Genomic DNA, 27,355 nt, shown 5'->3' with positions numbered 1-27,355 from the left:
TTTAGGGTCAAGCGGCACCAGGGGTTTTCCCCCATCTCTGCATAGTTTACATTGTGGTGTGTTACAGTACGCAGTAAATGCCAGAGATTTAAAAGTGTGTGGGTTTTGGATCGTTTAGTGTCATGTACCGTTGTTCTTCTGGTCGTTTAGCCGCTAAACCCCAATTGGGGCCCAACGTTGCCCCACTTATGCCCCGTGGAGGCAGACCAGGAACCCAGTAGCTTATATGCACTCTGGCAGTTCCTACCATCTAATTTCCTGTGATTTCGGTGGCTAGGATCTTAAAAAAAAAAAAAAAAAAAAACGGGGGCGAAAAGCCAGGAGAGGTTGATATGATTCAATTTTCAGTTTAGAAATCGTTAATTTTGATTAGTTATGTGGGGTTTACGCTGGCGTATGAGTCAGAGTAGGGGGAAGAGACTGAAGACTGGGGGGAAAGACAGAAGTATGGGGTCGATAGGGAAGGCAACCCCAGATGGTCAGTAAGGCATGCCCATGCCTCACCAGGTGAAATATATGGGGTGGTAGGGGAGGGAGGAAACAGGAAGACCATCTCCTCCTCCCCCCTGCCAGGGATAGGAAAAAAAGGTACCAGGCAAGGGAGCTGGTAGAGATCGCCATTTGGCTACATGGCAGTGAGGCTGCATCAGTCGTAGTGTAGTCATAAGTCCGGTAGTAGAGTCACTCGTGGGACAGTGTCCCATCCAAGTTGAATGTTTTTGTTTTGGTTCTCTATCTTCATTCAGTATATTTGTCAGTTTCACTTAGATCTCATATTTGTTGGTACATAGGCTGGGTTTCTTGGTAGACAGCTAGTAGCTTCCACATAATTTTCATTCTGTGGTGTGTCCTAAAGGATGTTTTTATTTGTTATCTGGCTGGTCGTCTTTCACTCCTGGTGTATTGCATATAGTGTTCTCCTTCTTGAGAAGAGTTCTTGAGCGACGTTGGTCAGGGCTCTGTATTCCTCCTCTGAATCCAGTAGGTGAAACTCTTGCCCTCTGGGGAGGTATCTTATACTCGTGATTAGAATGCACCTGAGATCCTCGTATTGCGGACAGTCGTACATGAGGTGTTCCCAGGTTTCGATTTCTCCACATGTACAGCATGGGTCCTCTACAAGGGTGAAGTCCATTAACTTTGCGTTAAAGGGGCCGTGTCCAGTTAGCAAGTATGTTGTTTGCAACCCCGGAAAGAACCAAGTAGGCGATTTTGGATAGATTTTTTCAAGTTGCGGTAAGAACTTGTGGGTGATTGCTCCTTTGGTTGTTTCTGCCCACCTGTCCTGCCACACCTGCAGCAGGTGAGACTAAAGCCGGATCTTTTCTGCCTTATGGTTGTTTGTTGGGTCTATTGTAAATTCCAAAAAAGTGGTGGTTATTCCCTTAGATAAGTAGTAGAGGAGTCCTGTTCTTGCGATTTCAAGATCAAGTGGAAGTACTGCTGCTATCACCTGCAAAAAAAAAAGTAAAGTGCAGCCATTATCAACCCACTGCAGGATGGAAGCCTCCTCAACAATTCATACTGAGGGAAATGGACCATAATCTGCCACGCTGGTCCAGTGCGGGTTGGCAGATCGACCGTATTCAGCAGTCAGGGGCTTGAACCCCGGTCTACTCAAAGAGCGTGTGCTACTGCACTCCCGCTCCTGCCCACTCGGCTACGGAGGCGCTGGGTTACTCACCGTTCTGCAGGCGCGGGTGGTAGTGAGGAGGATGGTGCGTTGAATTGCATCCAGGGTTCTCTTATTTACGACCAAGGCAGTTTTGTCATACCAGATTGCTGAAGCGTATGTAATTATTGGGAGGAAAGTTGTCTTGTAGTATAAGACTAGGGTACGCTTTTTGAGACCCCAGTCTCGCCTTGTGACCCTAGCTACCATGGCAGAGTAGTTTCTGATCTTTTGTCTTAGGAATTTGAGATGTGGTTGGAAGGATAAGTTATTGTCTAGTATGACACCCAGGTGTTTTAGTTGACTAGCAAATTTGATAGTTGTCCCATCAATCTTAATCTGGGGTGGTCGTCTCAGATGCAGGGTTCCTTTGAGCAGCGCCGACAATGTCTTTGTCGGTAAAATTGTTAAGAAATTCTTCTTGGCCCACTGTTGGAGTATCTGCAGGGCTTGATTAGCTAGGATTTCCAATTGGGCTCTGGAGTTTGCTTGCACTGTCCAAATCAGGTCATCTGCGAAGGCCTGCACTCCCACTGCGCCTAGGTCCATTCTCAAGAACTCATCAAATACCAAGTTCCAGAGGAGTGGGCCCAATACAGACCCCTGTGGACATCCTCTGTGTACTGTTCTTGCGATCTTTTTGTATGGAGTGTTTATCTCAATTTTTCTTTGTGAGAGATAGGTTTCTATGACTTTATAGAGGTTGATGGGTATTTTAGCTTTCCTGAGTCTGCCCAAGACGCTCGGCCACCAGAGTGAGTCGAACGCCCCGGTAAAATCAATCGCTATTACGAGGAAATATTTGTTGTCACAATCTTTGACCTTGTTAGTTAGGTTTCTGAGGGCTTCTGTTGTGGAGGATCCCGGTTTAAATCCAACCTGATTCCCAGCTAGGAGGCCAGCTGCTTCGTAGTGTTGGAGGATTCGTTTGTGCAGTAGCCTTTCAAATAATTTGCTAACTACTGAAAGAAGTGCGATGGGCCTGTAGGATTTCGGGCACTCTGATTTCTTAGTCGGACTCTTCATGATAAGTTTGATGTTGGCCGTTTTCCATTTTGTTGGGAATTTCCCTACCTCTAGGCATCTGTTGAACAGGGTCAATAGAAGTTGTGGTGTATATTCTATTACTTTTTTAAGTATTTCGGGTTCTATCATGTCTAGGCCGGGACATTTTCTCTTTTTTGTCCGGGCGGCAGCAGTACTGAGCTCCTCCATGGTGAAGGGGGGCTCCATGATTTGTGTATTGTAGTTCAGGTTTTCTTGACAGAGATGATTTTGTTCCTGTAGAGTTGGGACTGCCGGTTCCTTGAATATGGCATTCAAGATGTTGTACACCGATTGTTCCCAAGTTGTTGTCATTTGACCTTGTGGGTTCAGGTTTTCTTGACAGAGATGATTTTGTTCCTGTAGAGTTGGGACTGCCGGTTCCTTGAATATGGCATTCAAGATGTTGTCCACCGATTGGTGTCTTCAGAAACATCGTGCACCAACCCAGAGTTCCTCGTGCTCAAACAAAGATCAGGAAAACATCACCTGAAGCTGTCCTCTAATAATTGCGAAGAATACAATCAGCCCTTTACACAGTGGAAGCTGAAAGCAGCACTCTCACTATCCAAGGCGAGTGCTGTTGGGGCGGACGACATCCATTATGAGATGATTAAACACCTTTCATCAGAATCCATGGATCGTTTGCTGTATCTCTATAATAGAATCTATATTGAAGAGACATTTCCGGACTCATGGAATATGGCAATCATCGTTCCTTTTCCGAAACCAGGAAAAAATCCAAAAATACCAAAAGGTTACCGTCCTATTGCTCTGACGAGCTGCTGGTGCAAGATCCTGGAAAGAATGGTCAATGCTCGCCTTTTGTGGTATTTAGAAGCTAACAACCTCCTTTCCAGGATACAATGAGGCTTCCGAAGGAACAAGTCAACACGTGACCATTTAATCCATTTGTAAACATCTATACGTGATGCTTTCCTGAAACGTGAGCACCAGGTGTCGGTTTTCTTTGATATGGAAAAAGTGTAGGACACAGCTTGGAGATATGGAATTTTAAAAGCTATATATAACTTTGGTCTTGGAGAACACATTGCCTTCTTTATTAAAAACTTCCTTGCAGACCGGTCTTACCAAGTTCGTCTTGGTAGAATGGCCGTTCTTCTCGGCCATTCTACCAAGAAGAGGGAGTTCCACAAGGGTCAATTTTAAGTGTTACGCTTTTTGCTATCAAAGTTAACTGTATAACTGAACAACTTCCTTCAACCGTAAACAGTGCCGTCTTTGTAGACGACTTTAGCATCTTTTTGCAGTCATGCAATATGAGGGTCACTGAAAGACAATTGCAGCATGCCATTCACCACGTCAACTCTTGGGCAGTGGCTAATGGTTTTAGGTTTTCTCCCCACAGAAGACTGTATGCATACACTTTTGTCACAAACGGAAAATTCATCGTGAACCAGGACTTAAACTCGGACAAGACATCATTCCAGTAGCACCCGAGATAAAATTCTTGGGGCTCAATTTCAATAAGAAGTTGACATTTTTACCCTATATTCGTCAACTGCGGACAAAGTGCACGAGAGGGTTGAACCTCTTACGTGCTATCTCCTCCAATAAATGGGGAGCAGACTGCTCCACTTTATTCAGCCTGTATTGTGCACTTGTCTGATCTAAATTAGACTATGGGTTCCAAGTGTATAGACTAAATTAGACTATGGGTTCCAAGTGTTCCATCTGCTAGAAACAGCGTACTTAGGTGACTGGACCCTGTTCACCACCAAGCCATCCGTATTGCTGCTGGAGCATTTAGAACATCGCCCGTCCAGAGTTTATATGTTGAAGCAACTGAACCACCACTGTCATTCTGACGAAAGCAGTTGTCTTTAAAATATAACTTTAAATTAAAATCCCTGCCAGACAACCCGGTGCCTCCGTAGCCAGGTGGGAAGAAGCAGCACCAAATACGGAGGATGCGGAAAGGTCAGGGAATGACCACCGCATATTCCCGGAGCAATATGGCCTTAGTTGCTAATGCTCCTAAAAACCAAATAACAAACAAGCCAGACAACCCTGCGTGGACATCCGTTTTTAAGCCACAACGTCAAAACCTATATAACATTCATCAGACTGCCAACCGGCCTTTTGGTATGTGTCAAAGAGCTACTCAGAGACCTTGACATCACGGTAGATAATGTTGCCCAGTCACCAAGGCAACTACTTCCACCCTGGCATGCTTGCTTACCATCGTGCGACTTCTCCATTAAAAAATGGGGTAAGTCCATAACTCCACCTTCTTTCTACCAACGATTCTACGCTGCCCACCGAGCCGAATATTCCAACGAATTGCCTGTCTTCACTGATGACTCGAAATCAGAGTTGTATGTCAGATCTGCTGCTATCTTTCCAGGTCATACTACATCTGGGAAGATTCCCTAAGAATACAGCATATATACATGTGAGTTTTACGCTATAGCGTTAGCCATGGACCACATTAAAACCTACAAGTATCAAAAGTGTATGGTGTACATCAACTCTCTAAATACACTGCAGGCTTTATTGGGAATGAGGTATAATCCTCATCCATTCATGACCCGGATTCAGCAGACGCATTATTCTCTGTCTGAGTGTTCATTCAACGTTCGTTTCTGTTGGATTCCTTGCCACATTGCGATCAGGGGAAATAAACTGACAGATGCTGTGGCCAGAACCGCACAACACTTATTGCCTGTTTAGTCCTCTATACAGACTACGGGCTTCTAATACATGCCAAATTACTCTCCCAATGGCAACGATCTTGGCATGAGCAAGCTCTATCAGATAAAGCCTGTAATCCGACACTGGCTGTCTAGTCTGTGCAGGAACCACAGAGAGTAGTAGTAGCAATAGAGGCATGTGATGCAAGAAAGCAAGCGTATGAGCTTATGCAGCATCAGCCAAAAAAAATACACAACCATTTCCTTAAATTAATTTAACCTATTAACTTCCACAACGACAGATGGAAGCTTGTTCCAGCAATTAACCACCCGCTGGCTAAAGGGAAATTTCTGCACATCTATTCTACATATGTATTTTCTCAAATTGAATTTATGACCCCTTAGGTTCGTAATCTGAACAAGTGGAAGAATCTCATTAGAATTCAGCGTGCTTAACCCATTCAAGGCCTTATACACCTCAATCAGATCACCTCGTAGGTGCCTAGCCGCTGCAATTTGCAGAACTTAAGAAGCCTCTCTTGGTAAGAGGATCCCTTCATTCCCCTCACAAATCTTGTTGCCCTTCTCTGTACACGCTCAAGCAAATCTACATCCTTCCTAAAATGAGGCCTCCAGTCCTGTACGCAGTACTCAAGGCGTGGCCTTACCATTGCCTTATACAGAGAGACAATTACCTCCTTTTCCCTGCTAGCAAAGTTCCTGTATATTATTGACCTGCCCCATGACCTGCTCTGGCAGCCTCTCTGCATTGCTCATAAAACTTCATATCTGACTGCACAATAACTCCCAGGTCTTTTTCATTTTCTACCACTTTAAGTGTAGTACCACACATTTGGTACGTTCCTCTGCTGTTACTTCTACCCATATGCAGTACTTTGCATTTGTCAATGTTAAACTTCAGTTGCCACTTCTCAGCCCCCCCTTCCAAAATTTTCTAGATCCTCTTGCAGTAGCTCTGCCATTATTGTCCCTCTCGACGTGGGCACCTGTACGTGGTGAGGGGACCTCCCAGTGATGCTAATCTGGAAAACCAGCAGCATCACTGGGATATAACGCCCATACCTTGGTTCCAGGGTTACATCTTTGGAATCCGGCGTGTGCAGCCGTGCGCCGCGACCCGTGGATTTCGGAAAGGGGGATCCTGGTGGTTGAGGGGCCCAGCCTTAATACACCACTTTGGCTCCTGCTTTGACAAGACGGGAGGTCCCGGACCTGCCCGACTGGGATCAATCGGCGGGTGGTTTTTTACTGTTAGGGTCAACTGCGTTCCAATAGGTCTCCCTCCCTTTGGTCCTGGGACGGGATAAAGACTTATTGGTAACGTAGGTATGATGCTCTAAGCAAACTGGGCGTCCCATTCGTGTACGCAGTACCTGCTAGTTCACGAGTGGGCGTCCCCTCGTTGGGCTCGGTGGTGGGTGAGGTACTTAGGCATCAGACATTTTCTCTTTACTCTTATGAGTAATTTAAATCTTTCAAACCCCTCTGGGGCCTCTACGAGGTCCATACCTGAAATTGATGAAGGTAATGTATCATCAAAAAAGAAACACCGAACAGAAGCCGCACCACCTCCTGTACTTCGATTCCTTATCATACATTCTACCGGTGAAAAGGAAATAGGTAAAATGTCGCCCTTCTTCATTCAGAAGGGTCTCGAAGGGCTGGCAGGGTCCCTGAAGTCGGTAAAACGACTTAGATCGGGTGACCTTTTAGTAGAAACTTCCTCAGTGCGACATTCAGAATTGCTTCTCCAAGCAACATCTCTTGGGGGCATTCCAATTAAGACATCACCACACAGGACATTGAATACATCGCGTGGCGTAATTGCCGAGTGGGATCTCCTTGAAACATCTGAGGAGGAGATATGCACCGAACTGAGAAATCAAGGTGTAACAGCCGTTAAGAGGATATTTATGCGTAAGGAGGGAAATCTAGTCCCAACTAGGGTTCTTATCCTTACATTTAACACACCCAAACCGCCTACTTCCATCAAGGCTGGTTATCTGAACTGTCCTGTAAGGCTGTACATTCCAAACCCGTTGCGATGTTTCAAATGCCAAAAATATGGCCACTCTCAGATGTCATGTCGTGGATCACCTGCTTGTGCCCGCTGTGGAGCAAAAGAACATGACACAAAGGAATGTTCTGCCTCAAAACCAGCATGCTTGAATTGTGGCGGTGAACACCCTGCATATTCAAGAGCATGCCAAAGATGGGAAGACGAAAAACAAATTCAAAAAATCAAGACGGAACAGAACATTCCATATATGGAAGCGAAGAAACAGTTAACACCAGCAAACACTGGAAAATCGTATGCACAAGCAGTTTTGAGGAAGGTTTCAATTTCGACGCAAACTGATATTTCAATATCGCCATGTGATTCTTTTGCACTCCAAGCTAGATACTTGTTGACACAAGCACAGCAAGATAAAGAAGTCGCTACTCCCATTTCAATACCAACTAAGGAAGTAGCACCTAAAGGAAAATCACCTCCAACAAAAACCCCACCTGTTATTAGTGAGGTACAGGGGGAAAGGAAGAAGCTGAAAGTGTGGAAGAATCTATTCTGGATCTTCATCCGGAGGAAGAAATGGATATTGGGCGCCCTCAATTTCCCAAAGGCAGAATAAAACCCAAAGCGGGTCAATCAAAACCCGCATCACTTCGGAAGCCAGTCAACGGTTCCACTAATTCCAAGTAATAATGGCTAAATTACTGCAATGGAATTGTCGTGGATTCCGACGAAATATGGAGGATATCAAAATGCTAATGCGCAAATACGAACCTGTTTGCTTTTGCTTGCAAGAAACGTACCTAAAGGCAAATGATGACCCCATCTTGCGAAATTTTACTGCTGTTCATAAAGACAGAAACGGGATGGCCCGGCCCATGGAGGAGTCGCAATCCTTGTGGGCAACCAAACCCCTTTCTCACAAGTTCAATTGAACACTAACTTAGAAGCAGTAGCCGTTCGTTTAGCAATAGGGTCTTTACTTTCAATATGTTCTAATTATTTTCCTCCTTGGACACACACAAATCCCAGGTAGATTTCAACGATCTTATTACGCAATTGCCCTCTCCTTTTTTTCTTCTTGGAGACTTTAATGTACATAGTACCCTGTGGGGTAGTGCAGAAACTAATGAAAGAAGTCGTATTGTTGAACGTTTTCTCGACAATAACGGGAATAAATATGGGAATTAACACCTATTACCATACACCTACCCGTACTTTCTCTGCCATCGATCTTTCCATCTGCTCGCCTTGTCTGCTACCTCTGCTTTCTGGGAAGTAGAACAGAATCCTTATGGAAGCGATCACTTCCCCGTAATATCTACCATAGTGGATGGACAACCCTGTCATCCATTTAGAACTCCACGTTGGAAGTATGATCAAGCAGACTGGAGTAAATTTTCACAGCTCACTGAATTGGATCCTGTACAAATTCAACAGGAGTCAATTGGTGAAGCAGTGAAGTATATCACCGAGTGTATTATCCACGCAGCGGCAATTGCAATTCCAAAAACATCCTCCCGATTTCCACGCTTTCCAAAGCCATGGTGGAACCAAGATTGTAAAGAAGCAAGAAAGATACAAAATCGGTCGTGGGGAAAATTCCGACGTTACCCCACTACCGCAAATCTTATAGCCTTTAAACGTGCCCGTGCCAAAGCACGATTTATACGCCGACAGAGCCAAAAGGAATGCTGGGTCAAGTTTACATCCTCAATTAACCAGATGACCAGTGCCAAAGTCGTCTGGGATAAAATTCGGAAGATGAAGGGTAAATACACATCAGTCCCTTCATTTATGTTACAACATAATGGTTGTACATTAGCAGACCCAACTGCTATTGCCAACGCTCCAGGAGAAGTATTCTCCACTATATCTGCTGAAACTTCATACTCTGCTGAGTTTCTAGTCTTAAAGAAGAAAGTGGAGAAACAAAAACTTAACTTAACTTCCCTTCAAGCAAAGCCGAAACTTATAACCTGCCTTTTAGTGAAGTGGAATTAACCATTGCACTTGCTACCTCGAAAGTGAGTGCCGCAGGGCCAGATGAAATTCAGTAGGAGATGATAAAACATCTTTCATCTCACTCTCTAGAGCTGTTGCTACATCTCTACAACCGAATTTATTTGGAGGATCAATTTCCTGTTTCTTGGCGTAGAACAACCGTTTTCGCTTTCCCAAAGCCAGGAAAAGACCCCAAAATTCCTAGCAACTATCGTCCAATTGCACTGACCAGTTGCCTATGTAAGATTTTGGAAAAAATGGTGAATGCCCGCCTCATATATTACCTTGAGGCAAACAACCATTTGAACAAGATTCAGTGCGGCTTCCGAAGGAATCGTTCCACTTTGGACCATTTAATCCGACTGGAAACAGCGATTCGCGATGCTTTTTTAAAGCGTGAGCACTTGGTATCAGTCTTCTTTGACATGGAAAAAGCTTATGACACAACCTGGAGGTATGGTGTTTTAAAAGACCTCTATTCTTTTGGTCTGAGAGGCCACCTCCCTGTTTTTATAAGGAATTTTTTATCTAAACGACTCTTCCAGGTTCGTGTTAAATCCAGTGTGTCCCGCCTTTTTTGTCAAGAGGAAGGAGTTCCCCAAGGCTCTGTTCTCAGTGTTACGCTGTTTGCAGTCAAAGTTAACTCCATTACAAAACAGCTTCCTCCATCAATAAATAGTGCCTTGTACGTTAATGATTTTAGTATTTTTTGTTACTCCTGTAGCATGAGAGTTATTGAACGACAATTGCAACAAGCAGTCAATCACCTTAGTTCCTGGGCTTTAACCAATGGGTTTAAGTTTTCTGTCCAAAGGTCCGTTTGCGTGCATTTCTGCCGCAAACGGAATCTACATCCTGACCCGGAACTCAGATTTGGACAAAATCCAGTTCCTGTGGTGGCAGAAACAAAATTTTTGGGACTTATCTTTGATAAAAAAACTGACATTCCTACACCATATCCGTCAGCTTAGAGCAAAATGCATGAGGGGTTTGAACATGCTCAGTGCTATCTCCTCCAACTTTTGGGGAGCAGATAGAAGCACATTATTGCGTCTATACAGAGCACTTGTTCGCTCTAAACTTGACTACTGTTCCCAAGCTTATTCTTCTGCTAGAATTTCTGTACTCCGGTGGCTTGACCCAATCCACCATAAAGCCATTCGGATTGCCACGGGGGCTTTCCGTACTTCGCCTGTCCAAAGTCTATACGTTGAAGCCAATGAACCACCATTGATGCTTCGACGTCAGCAATTGTCGTTACAATATGCTATAAAAATAAAATCCCTGCCTGACCATCCTAGGTGGACCATCCAACGGTGGGAAAATCTATATAATACGCGTAAAACTGTCAGTCGGCCTTTTGGTATCAGGATTTAAGAGCTAGTTCATGATATTGGCTTCACGTTGGATAATATATCAACGTCAGTCAAGCAAGATCTTCCCCCTTGGAATATACGATCTCCGTCTTGTGACTTCAGTCTTAGGAGTTGGCTGAAAGCTAACACATCGTCATGTATATATCGGCAACTCTTTACAGCACACCTTGCCGAACACTCTGAATTCTTGCCGGTTTATACAGATGGCTCGAAATCTGAAGAGTTTGGGGGATCTGCTTGTGTCTTTCCAAGCAAAACAATCTGTGTCGTATTCCAAGTGAATGTAGCATATACACTGCAGAGCTACACGCAGTAGAACTGGCCTTGGATCATATAAAAACCCACCAGTACCAAAAGTGCATGCTACATATGGACTCTCTAAGCGCATTACAGGCCTTATCCAATGTGAGAAGCACTCACCCAGTGTTATGTCGGGTGCAGCAAATATTACACTCCCTCTTAGAGTTAACTTTCGATATTCGCTTTTGCTGGATCCCTAGCCATGTTGGTATCAGAGGCAATGACTTAGCTGATGCAGCAGCAAAATCAGCAAAGCCACATCCGCTTGTCAGTCCCCTATACAGACTGCAAGCAACTGATCTACAAAAAATTATGCGCGCGTTGGCAAGAATCTTGGAATGGGTGCCCTACCAACAAGCTGAATGAAATTAAGCCAGAAATAATGCTTTGGCATTCTAGTCAGCGCAGGGTCCGACGGGAGGAAGTAATTCTTGATCGGCTACGCATAGGACATTCTCACCTGACCCATTCGTATTTGCTGAGGGCTGATGATTGTCCTGTGTGTAGACATTGTAAAGCAATTTTAACTATCCGTCATATTTTAGTCGAATGTACATATTTTAGTAATGAACGCCGTTCATGTTTTAACCATCTGTCTGAGCCTTATACACTCAGGCAGATTTTATCCGACGATTACAATGTGTCAGATGTATTCAGATTTTTACAACTGATTAATCTACATAGTTTTATTTAGATTCCCCTAATGTTTAACATATTGTAAATGTTTAATGCCATATTTTTGTTTATAATATATTAACTAGATACGCTATTTTATATTTTTACATATTTATATTTTATTACCTTAGACTTGGCGCAGATAGCCTTAGATGCTGATGCGCCATTAAACTTCCAATAACCAGCCATTATTGTCATTAAGAACCCTACCAACCTTTGTATCATCTGCAAACTTCGACACTAAGCCTGATATACCTTTACAATATCATTGATAAATATACAAAACAACAGTGGACCCAACACCGAAGTTGGAAGTTGTTCTAGCTCGCCTCGGCATAGGACCCAGTCATCTTACACATGCATTTCTGCTGAGGACATATGACTCTCCTATGTGCGAGAACAGTGGCACCGTTTTAACTATTCGTCATATTTTAACTGAGTGTCGACGTTTTAGACACGAGCGTGATTTTTATTTTACCGCCTTTAGTCATCTGGCTGTGCCTTATACACTCAGTCAGATTTTATGTCTGCTGCTTTTAGCTATTTAAAATCGGTGAACTTTTTTAATCATGTTTAAAATTTAACTTTTGTTGTTATTTATTTGATGATATATCTTTTATACTTTTTATGCCTATGTTATTATATATCTTGACATAGTGACCTAACTAATTAGGTCACTGAAAGCTTAAATTTTTTATATATGACCTGGCTTTGGCGCATTATAACCTTAGTTGCTAATGCCCCAATAAAATACAAACCAACCAATCAGCATTTATTTATTCAACGGCACCGATAATAATAAAAACATATATTCCTGAAAATAATAATTCCTCTAATAATAATAACGAAAAAGTAATCCTTTCATGTTGACCCTATATTTTATTTCTTCTAGATCGATTTTTGCATTTTAATTACTTCCTATTTAATTAGGATATGGTCTTTTCTTTTGTTATTCAATATATCATACTAATAAAAGGACGGGAACATTTAAATTAATATGATATTATGTTTTGAATTTCACTGAAATGATTGTTATTTATTTCATTAATTGATTCTTTTCTCTGTGTGTATTTCAGATCGCAGACAAGCAGCTCCCAGGTTTGTGATCAGGCCTCAGAGTACTTTTGCATATGAAGGACAGGCTGCTAAATTTTACAGTAGAATCATAGCAGCAGCTCCTGCAGTTGTTACATGGTATGGATTTAAATGTTTAAAAAATTACTGTATATAAACTAAAAGGTCTTTTGGTTAATTAACTAAAGCCCAGGGTACCAAGCCAGCTTCTTTTATGATATACTAATACCCCCGCTTACATTTGTTTATTTGATTATATTTTGTTGACTTCAATTCACAGTTCAGAAAATGTACAGAAACCAAAAGAACTTAAATGTATACTAATAGTCTCTCTCTCTCACTACAATTTGTTTGCAGAAAAACGCTGCAGACTTCTTAAATCATCTACTACACAGGAGAACAAGCAATTAAGAAACCTTCCCCTCCCCCCTTTTTTAAAACAAGTTAAGTAATGTATGCAGTGCATTACATGTCAGGTGCATTCGATTTTTTTTCTGTGATTAATATAAGTGAAAAGTAAATATAGTTATCTATCTTCTTATGAATTAATTCCTAGGATATGACATTACAGAATGCTTAATAAAACTCTGTAGTTTTATGTTCTCTAAACTTAGTTGTTCAATTTAATTAGAAATAAATAATATTTATTACTCTATACTTTTTTTAAGGCTCTTTAATTTTTCCATCACCCCCCTCTTTTTCACATGTTTCAAATTTAATCGATTCTTAATTTGTTCCATTTGTTACTGGTTCAGTGAACATTTATAGTTGCTAATTTTTTATAAGCCCCATGGAGCGATTAGCACAATTGCTATCTGTAAACATGATGTCCTACAAAAAAATTATAATACCACTTTTAATTTCTTTTGTTGCTTCAGTCAATCTTGATCTGATTCTCTTCTCTTGATCTTATTGCACATAAAGGAACCACTAGGTGGCGGTCAGCACAGTGTACTGATGCGAAATTTACTCAAAGATGTCACATTACCCTTCACATTACCCCTGATGGTAGCATCAGGGGTAATGTGAAGGGTTTTTTGGAAGCTACTAGGCTTTTCATACCTCCTAAGAAAAGTTGAGAAGATGGGCTGAGAGGTGGAAACTGAAGTTTAACATTGACAAGTAACAAAGTGCTACATGTGGATAGAAGTAACCCCAGAGTAACGTACTAACTGTGTGGTTATACACTCAGAGTACTGGAGAATGAAAAATACTTGGGTTTGAAAGGATGGTGCATAAGAGGCTCACCTGGATTCTACACTCCGAAAATCTCCTTTCTGATCACCAATATGGCTTCCTTAAAAACAGGTCCACCCTAGATTTACTTGTAAAAATTGAATCCAACATTCGTAATGCCTTCGTCAGGAGACAATATCTAGTGATGGTCGACCTGGATATTCATAAAGCATTTGACACCACATGGCGTCATGGTGTTATTAAAGATATGCATCAATTGGAGCTGAGAGGCCATCTCCCTTTAATAATTCATAACTTTTTAAAATTGCGTACATTTCAAGTCCTATATAAAAAACATGCAGTCAACATCTCACATTCAAGAAGAGGGTGTCCCACAGGGTTCCATATTGAGTCCAACCCTATTTGCGATTAAGGTCAACAATATTTTGGAAGAATTTCCAAAAACGATTGAAGTATACATGTATGCTAAAGATCCCACCATATCCTGCAATCGCAAAGTATGAATACTATTGATAGACAGCTACAAATTGCTTTAACGAGGATTCAATCTTGGACCTTACGCAATGGATATCATCTTGCTGAACAGAAATCCACTACCACTAATTTCTGCAAACTTCGGTCACTTCATCCTGATTCAGAGCTAAAGATAAATAACGTGCCAGTTAATCTTGCACGGCCCCGGGTGCCAAGCGATTTCTCTGTGCTTCCAGTGCGATTTCCAAAAGTGATTTACAGTTCTTTTACTTTCCTGTCGATAAGAAATCTATTTATTTCATATCCGCTCTTGTTACAAAAGTACTTGTACAAAGCAAGGAAGGCAAGCCACCTTTCTTTATTTCTCATAGTTTATTACTAACCCCTCTACTTCTCGCTTGGTCACACCAGGCACTGCTCCTGCCTCCCCTTGGCGGGGTCGGAAATCTTGGCAGAAAAGTTAATCTGCCAAGGGCTGGCTGAAAGGAGCAAAAATGGACTATACCAATACTGACTCTTGTGGGATCAATACCCCAACACATTCTAGAGAGCAGGAAGGTCACAACCCTTCCTATGCTAAGAGACAAAAGAAGGATACAGACCAGAATATCTGGCCTCACTTCCTTATAATACATTCCTTGACTGACCAGCCAGTCAGCAAGCTCTCTCCTTTTCTGATTCAGAAATGTTTAGAGAATGCTGCTGGCTCACCAAAAATGGTTCGCAGGCTAAAATCAGGTGGCCTGCTTGTTGAAACAACCCAACATAAGCACTCTGAGAAGTTACTTAAATTGAAAACACTTGGAGGAACTTCCATAGAAGTGTCACCTCATGCCACCTTAAATTATTCAAAAGGAGTTATAACAGAATGGGACCTTCTTCATGTATCTGAGGAAGAAATTAAACAAGAACTCTCAGATCAAAACGCTATTCAGGTCAAGAGAATCCTAATTAAAAGGGATGGCTCTTTGCTTCCAATCAGAACCATCATACTAACTTTCAATTCGCCAAATCCACCAAATTCTGTAAAAGCCGGAAATTTGAACTGTCATGTCCGACCGTACATACCAAACCCTATCAGATGCTTCAAATGACAAAAATTTGGGCATTCACAGAGTGTATGTCGAGGGGCTGCAGTATGTGCTTCATGTGGGTCCAAAGATCATATCCGTACCGCAAGTTCTGCACAGTCTTTACAGTGTCCAAACTGTAGAGGCACTCACTCAGCTTATTCCAAAGAGCGTGAAACATGGAAAAGAGAAAAAATGATTCAGAAGTACAAAATCGAACATGAAGTTACGTGTCTTGAAACAAATATCGCCAATTGCAGTAACACGCACATACGCAGCAACTGTCCAACAACAAAAAGAGATGTGCTATATTAGGCCCCGGGTGCCAAGCGAATTCGAGGTCAAGCGTATCTAGTGCGAATCAAACAGTGATCTTTCTGAGAGATAAAAGTTCCTTTTAAGTTATATCGTTTTATATCAGCAGTTTATTTATCATAAATAAGTTCTACACTTGTAAAGTATCAAGTAAGGACAGAGAAAGGAAATTCACCTTTTTTGTTATATATATTATATTCTTTACTAGCAACTAACCTTTCTAACCGCTTGGCCTCCTTGCGGCACTGCTCCTGCCTCCCCATGGCGGGGCTGGAAACCTTGGCAGAAAAGTCCTCTTGATAAGGGCGAAAAGGAGCAAAAAAGGCAAATACAGACCATATTGACATGAATAGCGACAATCCAAAGAGATTGAAGACTGATCGGATGGAGCAACCCTGTCCATCTTTCTTAATCTTCCACTCTCTCAGTAACCAGCCTACGAGTAAATTGTCTCCCTTTGTTATACAGAAACATCTGGAGGGTATAGCAGGATCTCCCAAGACGGTGAAGAGACTGCAATCAGGAGACTTATAGAAACCATGAATCAAAGACATTCTGAAAAGCTTCTACGACTTTGCTGGAATTCCTGTAAAAATATCTCCTCACGCAACCTTAAATTTATGTAAAGGTGTCATATCGAGTTGGGATTTATTAAATGTCACCGAGGAAGAAATAACCCGAGAACTGCAGGGACAGAACGTAATTGAAGCGAAAAGAATAATGATTAAAAAAAGACAATCAACTGACTCCTACAAGAAATATTATTCTCACCTTCAATACGCCAAACTTACCCTCCTCTGTAAAAGCAGGTTATTTATTTTGTCGCATTCGCCCATACATTCCCAAACCCTTTAAGATGTTATAAATGCGAAAAGTATGGGCATTCTCAAGCTGTATGTAGAGGAATTCCTGCCTGCCCCAACTGTGGGTCCTCAGACCATATACAAAATGACTGTACTGCTACAAAAATCACATGTGCAAATTGCAAAGTCAACCATCCTGTATATTCCAAGACATGTGAAAAGTGGAAAACAGAGAAAAACATAGTAAAATACAAGGTTGAAAACAAAGTCAGTTACCAAGAAGCAAGAAAACTAGTTGCACCAACTATAAACCAAAATATTACCTATGCAAATGCTGTAAAAAAATATCAAGCAGTCTTCGTTCAAACTGATGTTACAGTCCCTACTAATAAATCAATTTCTGATTGGGTTAGAAATGTCCTCTCTGAGATACAACCAACTATACACAAGCAACAATCCAAGACCACAGACCAAGCAAATAATACACCTCTGACAATACCAGCGGTAACTCCTCCACCAGTGATTGCTACCACATCTTGTATTACAAGCACAAATGCTATGAAAAATATTCAGGACACAGATGGCAGATCCTATTTTAGAAAGATCCTATTTTAGAAATCCATGCCGAAGAAGAAGAAAAAATGGACATTGGTGGGCCAGTTTTCCAAAAAAAAGACAAACAGAAATTGGAACGCCATAAATCAGTCACCTTAAAAAAGCAGTCAGAATCATCTCCATCAACTAAACACAAATAATGCCTTGTATTTTACAATGGAACTGCAGAGGCTTTCGTTGCAATACAGACGATATCCAAGATTTAATTAATCGATTTTCTCCAGTTGCCCTTTGTCTTCAGGAAACTTACTTAACTTTGCAAATTTCTCCTTCGATAAAGAACTATTGCCTTTATCGAAGGGATTGTAATACAACAAATGCTGCCCATGGTGGTGTAGCAATTCTGATAAATTAAAAGATCCCAACTAAATATATTCCACTTCAAACTTAAATAGAAGCTGTTGCTGTACGTATAACTCTCCATATTAAAATTACATTAGTATCAATGTACTTACAGCCAAACCATACTTACTGTTTAAAAGATCTTGAAGACCTCCTTATACAGATACCTCCACCTCTCTGTATGTTAGAGGACTTCAATGGGCACCACTCCTTTTGGGGCGATTCTAAATTAGATAGACGAGGTCGACTCGTTGAGAGCCTCACCATACTCAATACTGGCACACGCACTCACGTTCAGCTCCCAAATGGACATACCTCAGCCATAGATATCTCCATTTGTTCTCCATTACTGGTCCCGACCATAGAGTGGTTTTAAATGATCCAACGGGTAGTGATCACTTCCCAATCAACCCTGCAGAAAATGGAAATTTGCCCGAGCAAACTGGGAAAAATTCCAGTCGTGAAATGTGGCTAAAGACACAACACTATAAAATCCCTCGGTTCGTAAGCATTATAATTATTGGTGGAATGAGCAATGCACAAAAGCCAAAAAGCAAAAAATAAAGCCTGGAATTTGTTTCGGCAACAACACACAATCTAATAAATTATAAGAAGTCAAATGCAAAAGCACGTTTCATACAAAGGCAAGGCAAGCCAAGAAAGAATCCTGAATCCGTTTTGCATCAAGCATTAACAAAAACACTGACACTAAAATAATATGGAAAAAAATCAGACAGGTTTCTGGTAAGTTTCCTACCATACCTTCACCAATTCTGTCCTGTAATGGGCGAGATCTATCTAGTCCTTTAGATGTTACAAATGCTTTGGGCAACACATTTGCTGAAATCTCAGCGGCAGCAGCTTATACTCTACCTTTCCCGAGAATTAAAAACACTGCAGAACAGCACCCTATTAACTTCCAAACTGCCTTCCTTCTGCCATATAACAAACCCCTACAATATTCCGAACTCTTGCATGTCATCAGAACAGCCCACAATGGTGCTGCCGGACCAGATGGAATCTATTACGTCATGCTACAACATCTTGATGACAAAGCTTTGCGTCTCCTTCTGCTCTTTTACAATCGTATTTTTCTAGAAAATGTCTATCCAACTTCTTGGCATCATTCTACTGTTTTGGCATTTCTAAAACCTGGAAAAGATTCAACCAATCCCCATAGCTATAGACCGATATCCCTCTCAAACTGCCTCAGCAAAATTCTAGAAAAAATTGTCCACTGTAGACTCGTCTGGATCATTGAGTCAGAACAGTTAATGAGCAATAGTCAGTATGGCTTTCGTCAAAACAGGTCATGCTTGGACCTTATGGTTAAGGCTGAGTTTGCCATTCGTAATGCCTTTATTAAGCATGAACATCTAGTAATGGTTTCCATAGATATAGAGAAGGCTTTTGATACCACCTGGCGGCATGGCATACTAAAAGATCTTTACTCTCTTGGTCTGCGGGGCAACCTTCCTGTATTTGTAAAACATTTTCTACACATTAGATCGTTTCAAGTTCGATACCAACATGCCCTCTCTGCAACTTTCATTCAGGAAGAAGGTGTTCCACAGGGATCAGTACTGGTGCCACTCTTTTCGCCCTTAGAATAGATTCTATCACTAAACAACTTCCAAATACCGTAGAAACTTACCTTTATGCAGATGACCTTTCCATCTCCTGTCATTCCCAAAATATGAGATCTATTCAACGACAGCTTCAGATATAATTAAATAAAATATAGCAATGGGCCATCCTTAACGGCTATAGGCTTTCGCAGCAGAAAACAGTTGCTATCCATTTTTGTAGACAACGCAAATTTCATCTGGATCCTGAACTTCACATCTCTAATATCTCCATCCCAGTCACTAGTAACATTAGATTTATAGGTTTAATCATGGACAACAAGCTAAATTTCTTAGAGCACATTAAAAAAGGACGTACTGTCTGCCTAAAAAAGATAAACTTACTCAGAGCTTTATCTGCACAAACGTGAGGTGCAGATCGTACCTCCCTTCTTCGATTATACAGGGCATTAATCAGATCCCGTCTTGATTATGGATCTCCCATTTATGACTGCCAGAAAGAGCGCATTACGCTGGCTTGATCCAGTTCAACACAATGAACTGAAGATTGCACTTCGCGCATTTAGATCATCACCAGCACATAGCCTTTACATTGATGCTCACGAGCCGCCACTATCTTTACGTAGGAAATTGCTATTGCTGGAGTATTCTGTCAAGATAGTGTCAAGGTTGTGCCTCGCATCCCATTCAGCCATATCTTTTCAATCCACCATTAGAAAATCTGTACAGAAATAAACCTAGCATAGTAAAACCAGTTGGTCTTGAACTACTGCAGGTTTGGAATGTTTCCATCCATTCCGTACAACAGGTAGCAACTTCTACTCAACCACCATGGGTTCCACCTCCTATACCGACCTGTGACACTTACCTCTGTCAGTGGGGAAAGAATATTTTGCAATCATCAAATATCAGACAAGCTCATGCGGTTCACACTCAAAAATATATCGATTTTTTACCAATATACACAATGGCTCTAAATCCAATTCAAAAGTTGGAGCAGCTGCAGTGTTTCCGAATGCAATTGTATCAGCAGCCCTTCCTTCTGAATTCAGTATCTTTTCAGCTGAATTATTCGCAACTAAACTAGCTTTAAAAATCTCTCTCCTGACTGCCCTTTAAAATCAATAATTTACACTGATTCCCTCAGCTCAATCAAGGCTTTGTGTAATTCCTCAGATAAATTTCACCGTTATAAATGAAATTAGAAAATTATTGCTAAAGATTAAAGAACGCCACCAACTGGTCACCTTCTGCTGGATACCAGCACATTCTGGGATTTTAGGCAATGAACTGGCTGATAAAGCTGCAAAAAACCCAACCAGCTTAGATTTATCCAATATCCTTGTTCCAGCCTCAGGCTATGCACTAATGATTCATGCTGCATGCCTATCAGAATGGACAGCAATATGGCATTCCCAAACTAATAATAAACTCTTTCAGGTTAAACAGGTTCCAAAAATCTGGCTCTCCAGTGTCCGGACATCAAGACGAGAAGAAGTAATTCTTTCACGAGTAAGGATTGGTCATACTTACCTGACCCACCTTCATTTACTCACAGGAGATGATCCACCACGGTGTCCACATTGCTATATAAATATGACTGTTAAACACATTCTCATTGACTGCCCCTATTATAAACAAGATAGAATTTCAACCCTACAATCACTGGTTATCCTTCAACAACCAATAACCCTAGAGAATTTTATTGGTCACAAGGCCAATATATCCGAATTTTTCCGTTTTCTGAAGCAAACTAGAATTTTTAATCTTTTCTGATTAAGGACTTTTAAGACAGTACGATTCTTTCTCTTTTTCTTTAATACAAACGAATAGGCGCATTATAGCCAAAGTAGCTTATGCGCCATGAAACCCCCACAACAACATTGCTACCTCTACTACTGCGGTTCAAACTATTGTTACAGTCCCTCCCAACATCTCTGTATCTGATTGGGCTCGCTCAATCTTAATTCCATCAGTTAAGTCATTCTCAATGACAACTTCCAATCAAGCCATCAACACACCAATTACAATTCCGCCAGACCCATCTTCTGTCCCCCCAGCCATCCACAAATGCTAAAGATAGAGATACAGAAGACAAAAACGCTGTTCGTGATCGCATGGATACATACGAAAACGAAATCTTAGAAATACACGCTGAGGAAGAGACGGATACTCTTCCTCAGCGTGTATGAAAGCCTGAACGAAATAAGCAAACTGCCATTAGCAAAAATACAGATACAAATACAAACCCAATATAATGCGCACAATAATACAGTGGAATTGTCTATGTTTCCGCAGTAACATCGATGACATTCGTGACTTAATTGACAAGTATCATCCGGTAGGTGTCTGCCTTCAAGAGACTAACCTAACTCCACAAGTAAACATAGCAGTACGGTACCTATAAAAAAAGATCGCTTTTCTTCCAATGGGGCACATGGCGGAGTGGCTATTTTAATCGACTACAGAATTCTATGTAAACTCCTCCAACTATAAACATCTTTGGAAGCAGTCGCAGTACGAGTCTCAGGAGAGTTTACTTTCTCACTGGTCTCACTTTACCTTCCTCCAAATCAAGAGTATACATATGCAGATCTTGAAGCATTAGTAACTCAGCTACCAACCCCCCAATCGTTATCATGGGTGATGTAAATGGATATCATCCCCTGTGGGGATCTCACCACCAAGACAAACGGGGAAAATTAATTGAAAAATTATTGGAAGAGCAAAATCTCTCACTCCTGAATACGGGAATCGAGACGTACATACATTTGTCCACCGGAACAACCTCTGCAATTGACATCTCCATATGTTCACCAGCTTTATACCCACTTATTGAATGGGCGTTCTTGAATAATCCCCTGAATAGTGACCATTTCCCTGTGGTCTGCAAAATATTAACGAATGATGTTTCACATCATGATGGCCAAAAAAGATTAGCATTTAGCATTAGCATTAGCATTTGATGCAAGAAAGCAAGCTTATGCAGCATCAGCCAAAAAAAAAAAAAAAAACACTTCCACTTCACCCCTCTGTTCGTTCAAAATACCTGTCCAGCTGAGCCTTAAACTTATTTAGGCTATCAACTTCCACGACAAGGGATGGAAGTCTGTTCCACCAACCAACCACTCGCTGGCTAAAGGCAAATTTCCGCACGTCTATCCTACATCTGTCTTTCCTCAATTTGAATTTATGCCCTCTCAGGTGATTATTCTGAGCGAGAGGAAGAATCCCATCAGCATTGAGCATGCTCAAACCATTCAATGCTTTATACACCTCTATCAGATCAACTCGCTGGTGCCTAGTCTCCAGACACTGTAATTTGCAAAACTTAAGCCTTTCTTCGTAAGAGCACCCCTTTGTTCCATTCACTAATCTTGTTGCCCTTCTCTGTACTCGTTCCAGCAGCTCTACATCCTTCTTGAAATGAGGCCTCCAGACCTGTATACAGTACTCTAGGTGTGGCCTGACCATTGCCTTATACAAGGGAATAATCACCTCCTTATCCCTGCTAGAAAAATTCCTATATATCATTGACAATACACCATGAGCTACTCTTGCAGCCCGTCTGCACTGCTCAGAGAACTTCATATCTGCCTGCACAACAACCCCCAGGTCCCTTTCATTCTCTACCACTGTCAGTGTAGTACCACAGAGTTGATACGTTGCTCTGGGGTTGCTGTTTCCCATGTGTAGTACTTTACATTTGTCAATGTTAAACTTCATTTGCCACCTCTCAGCCCATCTGCTCAACCCTTCAAGATCCTGTTGCAGCAGCATAGTGTCAGTAGTGTCCTTGACAACCCTGCCTACCTTTGTATCGTCTGCAAACTTCGACATTAAGCTTGATATACCATCATCAATATCATTTATGAATACAGAAAACAATAATGGACCCAACACTGAGCCCTGAGGGACTCCACTAATAACATTAGTCCACGATGAGCAGTGTCCATTGATTACCACTCTCTGTCTTCTCCCCCTCAGCCACCCCTTTATCCACAGCAGTAATTTGCCTCCAATGTCACACTGCTCCAATTTGTGCAGCAGTCTTCCATGTGCAACAGTATCAAAAGCCTTTCTAAGATCCAAGTATATAATATCAAAGTTATTCCCTGCATCCAGTTCCTTTGTGACCGCATCATAGTATCCAATCAAATTGGTCAGGCAAGACTTCCCCTTAACAAAACCATCCTGTGTCCGAGCTATAACTGAAGTCTTGTCTAAATGATCCTGCAGTGCCTCTTTAACTAGTGCCTCCATTACTTTTCCTGGAACAGAAGTTAAACTCACAGGTCTATAATTGCTTGTGTCAGCCTTTGATCCTCCTTTGTGAATTGGGGTCACATTTGCACATCTCCAGTCTGCGGGTACCTCCCCTGAGTCCAAGGAAGCTCTCATAATTATGGCTAAGGGTTTACTTACTTCTTCTGCTGCCTCCTTTAATATAACTGGATAGATCCCATCCACCCCAGGTGCCTTTCTTGTGTTTATCTTCAATAGTTTCTCCTCCACTTTACTCTCAGTTATTACAAGATTCTCTAGCTTACTGTTAGAGTTGAATACACCCATGGCTTTCCCCTCGCTAAATAACTCCTCATGTGTGAATGTCGATGCAAAATATTCATTTAGTTTGTTAGCTACCTGAGCAGGATCATCAACAGTTGACCCATCGATATCAAGTGGACCAATCTGATTCATCCCCTTCCTTCTAGAGTTTACATAAGTAAAGAACTCTTTGCTGTTTTTCTTTGCATCCCTTGCCAAAGATTTCTCGTACTCTGCCTTCGCCTGCCTAACCTCCTTTGTAACTTGGTTACAGATCAACTTGTATCTATCATATGCTTCTGTGTCATGTGTTAATTTGTATGTATCCCATGCATGTTTCTTCTCTGCCATAGGCCCCGGGTGCCAAGCGTTATTGTGATCGAGCGATTCTCTGAGCTATTTACAAAGCGTTTTCTCACTGCGACAGTTCTTGTTAATTTGGAAAGTTTTTCTTACGTTTAAAGTTATTTATTGTTAACTTACTCTTACGAACTGTAAGTAAGTTACAGAAAGGAAAACCACCTTTCTTTTTTCTTTCCTTAAAACTAACAAATTAACTTACACCGCTTGGTCACTCTAGCGGCACTGCACCTGCCTCCCCGTGGCGGGGCCGGTAATCTTGGCAGAAAAGGCTCTCTGCCAAGGGCTAAAAGGAGCAAACATGGATCACGAAGTCCGTAATCCATCTGTTGAGCCTCATGCCTCAACTTATTCAAGGACAGATCAAACTGATTTTGTCAGTTCCCATCCCAAGAGACAAAGAACAGAAGGATCCAAAAAGGAAACACCACTGTTTCTTATTATACATTCTCAAACAAGTCAACAAGTAGGTGCACTTTCTCCATTTCTTATCCAGAAATGTCTCGAGAATGCTGCTGGACCACCTAAAATGGTGAAAAGACTCCGCTCTGGAGATCTACTTATAGAGACAATGAATAGCAGGCACTCTGAAGCCCTGCAAAGAATTTCAAAATTCGCGAATATTCCTGTCACAGTAACTCCACATTCCACCTTAAATTCATCCAAAGGGGTGCTGTCTGAATGGGACTTAATAAATGTTACCGAAGAGGAATTAGTCCAAGAGCTACAAGATCAAAAAGTTGTACAGGCAAAGCGAATTAAAATCAAGAAAGACGGTGAATTAGTTCCCACTCGCAGTGTTATACTGACCTTTTCTACGCCAATTCTTCCAGCTACAGTTAAGGCTGGATATCTGAACTGCCATATTCGACCTTATATCCCCAACCCTCTCAGGTGCTTCAAGTCCAAAAATTTGGCCATGCTCAAACAGTGTGTAGAGGGGTTTCAGTGTGCCCCAACTGTGGATCTAAGGAACACACACAAACAGACTGCCCAGCAGAAACATCAGTATGTCCAAACTGTAAAGGTAACCATCCAGCTTACTCGAAAATCTGTGAAACCTGGAAAGAAGATTCAAAAGTACAAAATAGAAAACAAAGTGACTTACCAAGAAGCAAGGAAACAAGTCTTACTCTCAGTACCGAAACTCACATATGCAGCCGCAACACAAAAACACAAATCGGAAGGAAGTCAAACTGAAGTGTCCATACCACCAGCTACATCCATTTCCGATTGGGCACGAGCTGTCCTAGCGAGTCCGCTGGAGTCCCCTAAAGAACATGTAAAAGACCAAGCAAATAATACCCCAGTCACCGTACCACCAACTATTACTCCATCACACTCAGATAATGAGAGTAGGAGAAATATTAAACCTCAAAAGATTCTAACCGCAGATATGGAAATTGATGACAAAACTAATAACGATGAAACAGTTTTAGAACTACATGCTGAAGAAGACATGGATACTGCACGACCCACTTTCCCGAGAAAAGATAAAATAAAATTGGAACGCCATAAACAGATTGGATCTAAAAAACAGTCAGAAACACCTACTTCAAAAACTAAATAATGGATCAGTTGATTCAATGGAATTGTAGAGGCCTCCGTACCAACATAGATGATATTCACGACATGATAAATCAGCATCATCCAGTAGGCATCTGTCTACAAGAAACGAATCTTTCTCCGCAAGTGACACTGTCAATTAAAAACTATACAATATTCAGGCATGACAGGATCTCTCCACATGGTGGTGTAGCTATACTGATTGATAGTAAAATCCCTTCCAGACGTATACCCCTACAAACCACTTTAGAAGTTGTTGCAGTACGCCTTGCTCTTGGTAAAACGCTTACACTTGTATCAATATATATCTCACCAAATCAGAACTGCTCGATAACTGAATTAAATGACTTTATCCTACAACTACCCTCTCCGTTCTGCTTGTTGGGCGATTTTAATGCGCATCACCAGTTATGGGGATTCTTTCAGACAGACAATCGGGGACGCACGATAGAGGCTTTTCTTGTAAAGAATAATCTCACTCTGCTTAACACAGGCTCCCACACCTATGTCCATTTTCCAACAGGCTCAACCTCTGCTATAGACCTGTCGATATGCTCACCCACATTATTTCCAGACATCGATTGGAGGGTCTCAGAGAACCCATTAAATAGTGATCATTTTCCTATAATCTGTAAGCTCTGCACAAGGACAAACTTACCAGTAAGTAGTCAATCTAAATGGAAATTCTCAAAAGCTGACTGGAATAAATATGCATCTAGTATTACACTAGAGGATGATATTATCCAACATCATTCCATTGATAACGCCGTTAAACATATCACAGAACAAATCTTGACAGCTGCTGCTACTACCATTCCTCGAACTTCAAATACAGGATCCAAACACAAAAACTATTGGTGGAATTCAGCATGTAACACTGCTATGAGAGAGAAGAACAAAGCGTGGAATCAGTTTCGAAAGAATCCAACCACTGCTAATCTCATTACATACAAGAAACTAAAAGCCCATGCTCGCTACACCCGGCGAAAAGCTAAAAAGGAATCTTGGATTCGTTTTGCTTCATCTGTCACTAAAGACACAAGTGCAGGACTTATCTGGAGAAAAATAAGATGCCTTACTGGTAAGTTTCCATCTATTCCTTCCCCAATCATTGTCCATAAAGGACAGGAGATAACCCTTCCAGAGGATATTGCAAACATCCTCGCGGAATCTTTTGCTCACCATTCTGCCTCAACCGCATATGATCAAACTTTCCTAAAAGCCAAAACAGTAAATGAAAAATATAAAATAAATTTCGGAACGAAGTCAGCCCTCTCTTACAATAAACCACTAACCATGTATGAATTAGAAGAATCCTTAAAAAATTCAGCCAATAGTGCACCTGGTCCAGACGGTATATACTACCTAATGTTAAAGAATCTAAATGAGGGCACACGCTCCTCCATCCTAAAACTTTTCAATCGAATATTTGTTGCAAATTATTTTCCTATTTCCTGGAGACATTCTGTTGTTCTACCCATTCCAAAACCAGAAAAAGACCAATCAGACCCGCATAATTATAGACCAATCTCACTTACTAGCTGTCTGGGTAAAACTCTGGAAAAAATGGTACACAGTCGCCTCACCTGGTATCTTGAAACTCAAACTACTATGAACAACGATCAGTTTGGTTTTCGTAAAAAGAGGT

At 41.4% G+C, this 27,355-nt stretch overlaps 1 protein-coding gene across 1 annotated transcript in view; it reads left to right on the top strand.

Moving 5' to 3' along the window:
- LOC150087120 (twitchin-like) overlaps window positions 1-27,355 on the top strand; it is a 3,511,780-nt gene that overhangs the window by 3,198,152 nt on the left and 286,273 nt on the right. Inside the window, 1 exon segment of the mRNA XM_090372971.1 lies at window positions 12,834-12,951. Within this exon segment, the coding sequence (XP_090229097.1) occupies window positions 12,834-12,951 (118 nt within the window).

The sequence above is a fragment of the Mastigoproctus giganteus genome, chromosome 4 (genome assembly GCF_048544385.1).
Source record: "Mastigoproctus giganteus isolate SK-2022 chromosome 4, ASM4854438v1, whole genome shotgun sequence".
NCBI lineage: Eukaryota > Metazoa > Arthropoda > Arachnida > Uropygi > Thelyphonidae > Mastigoproctus > Mastigoproctus giganteus.
This window is presented reverse-complemented; position numbering and strand designations above follow the sequence as displayed.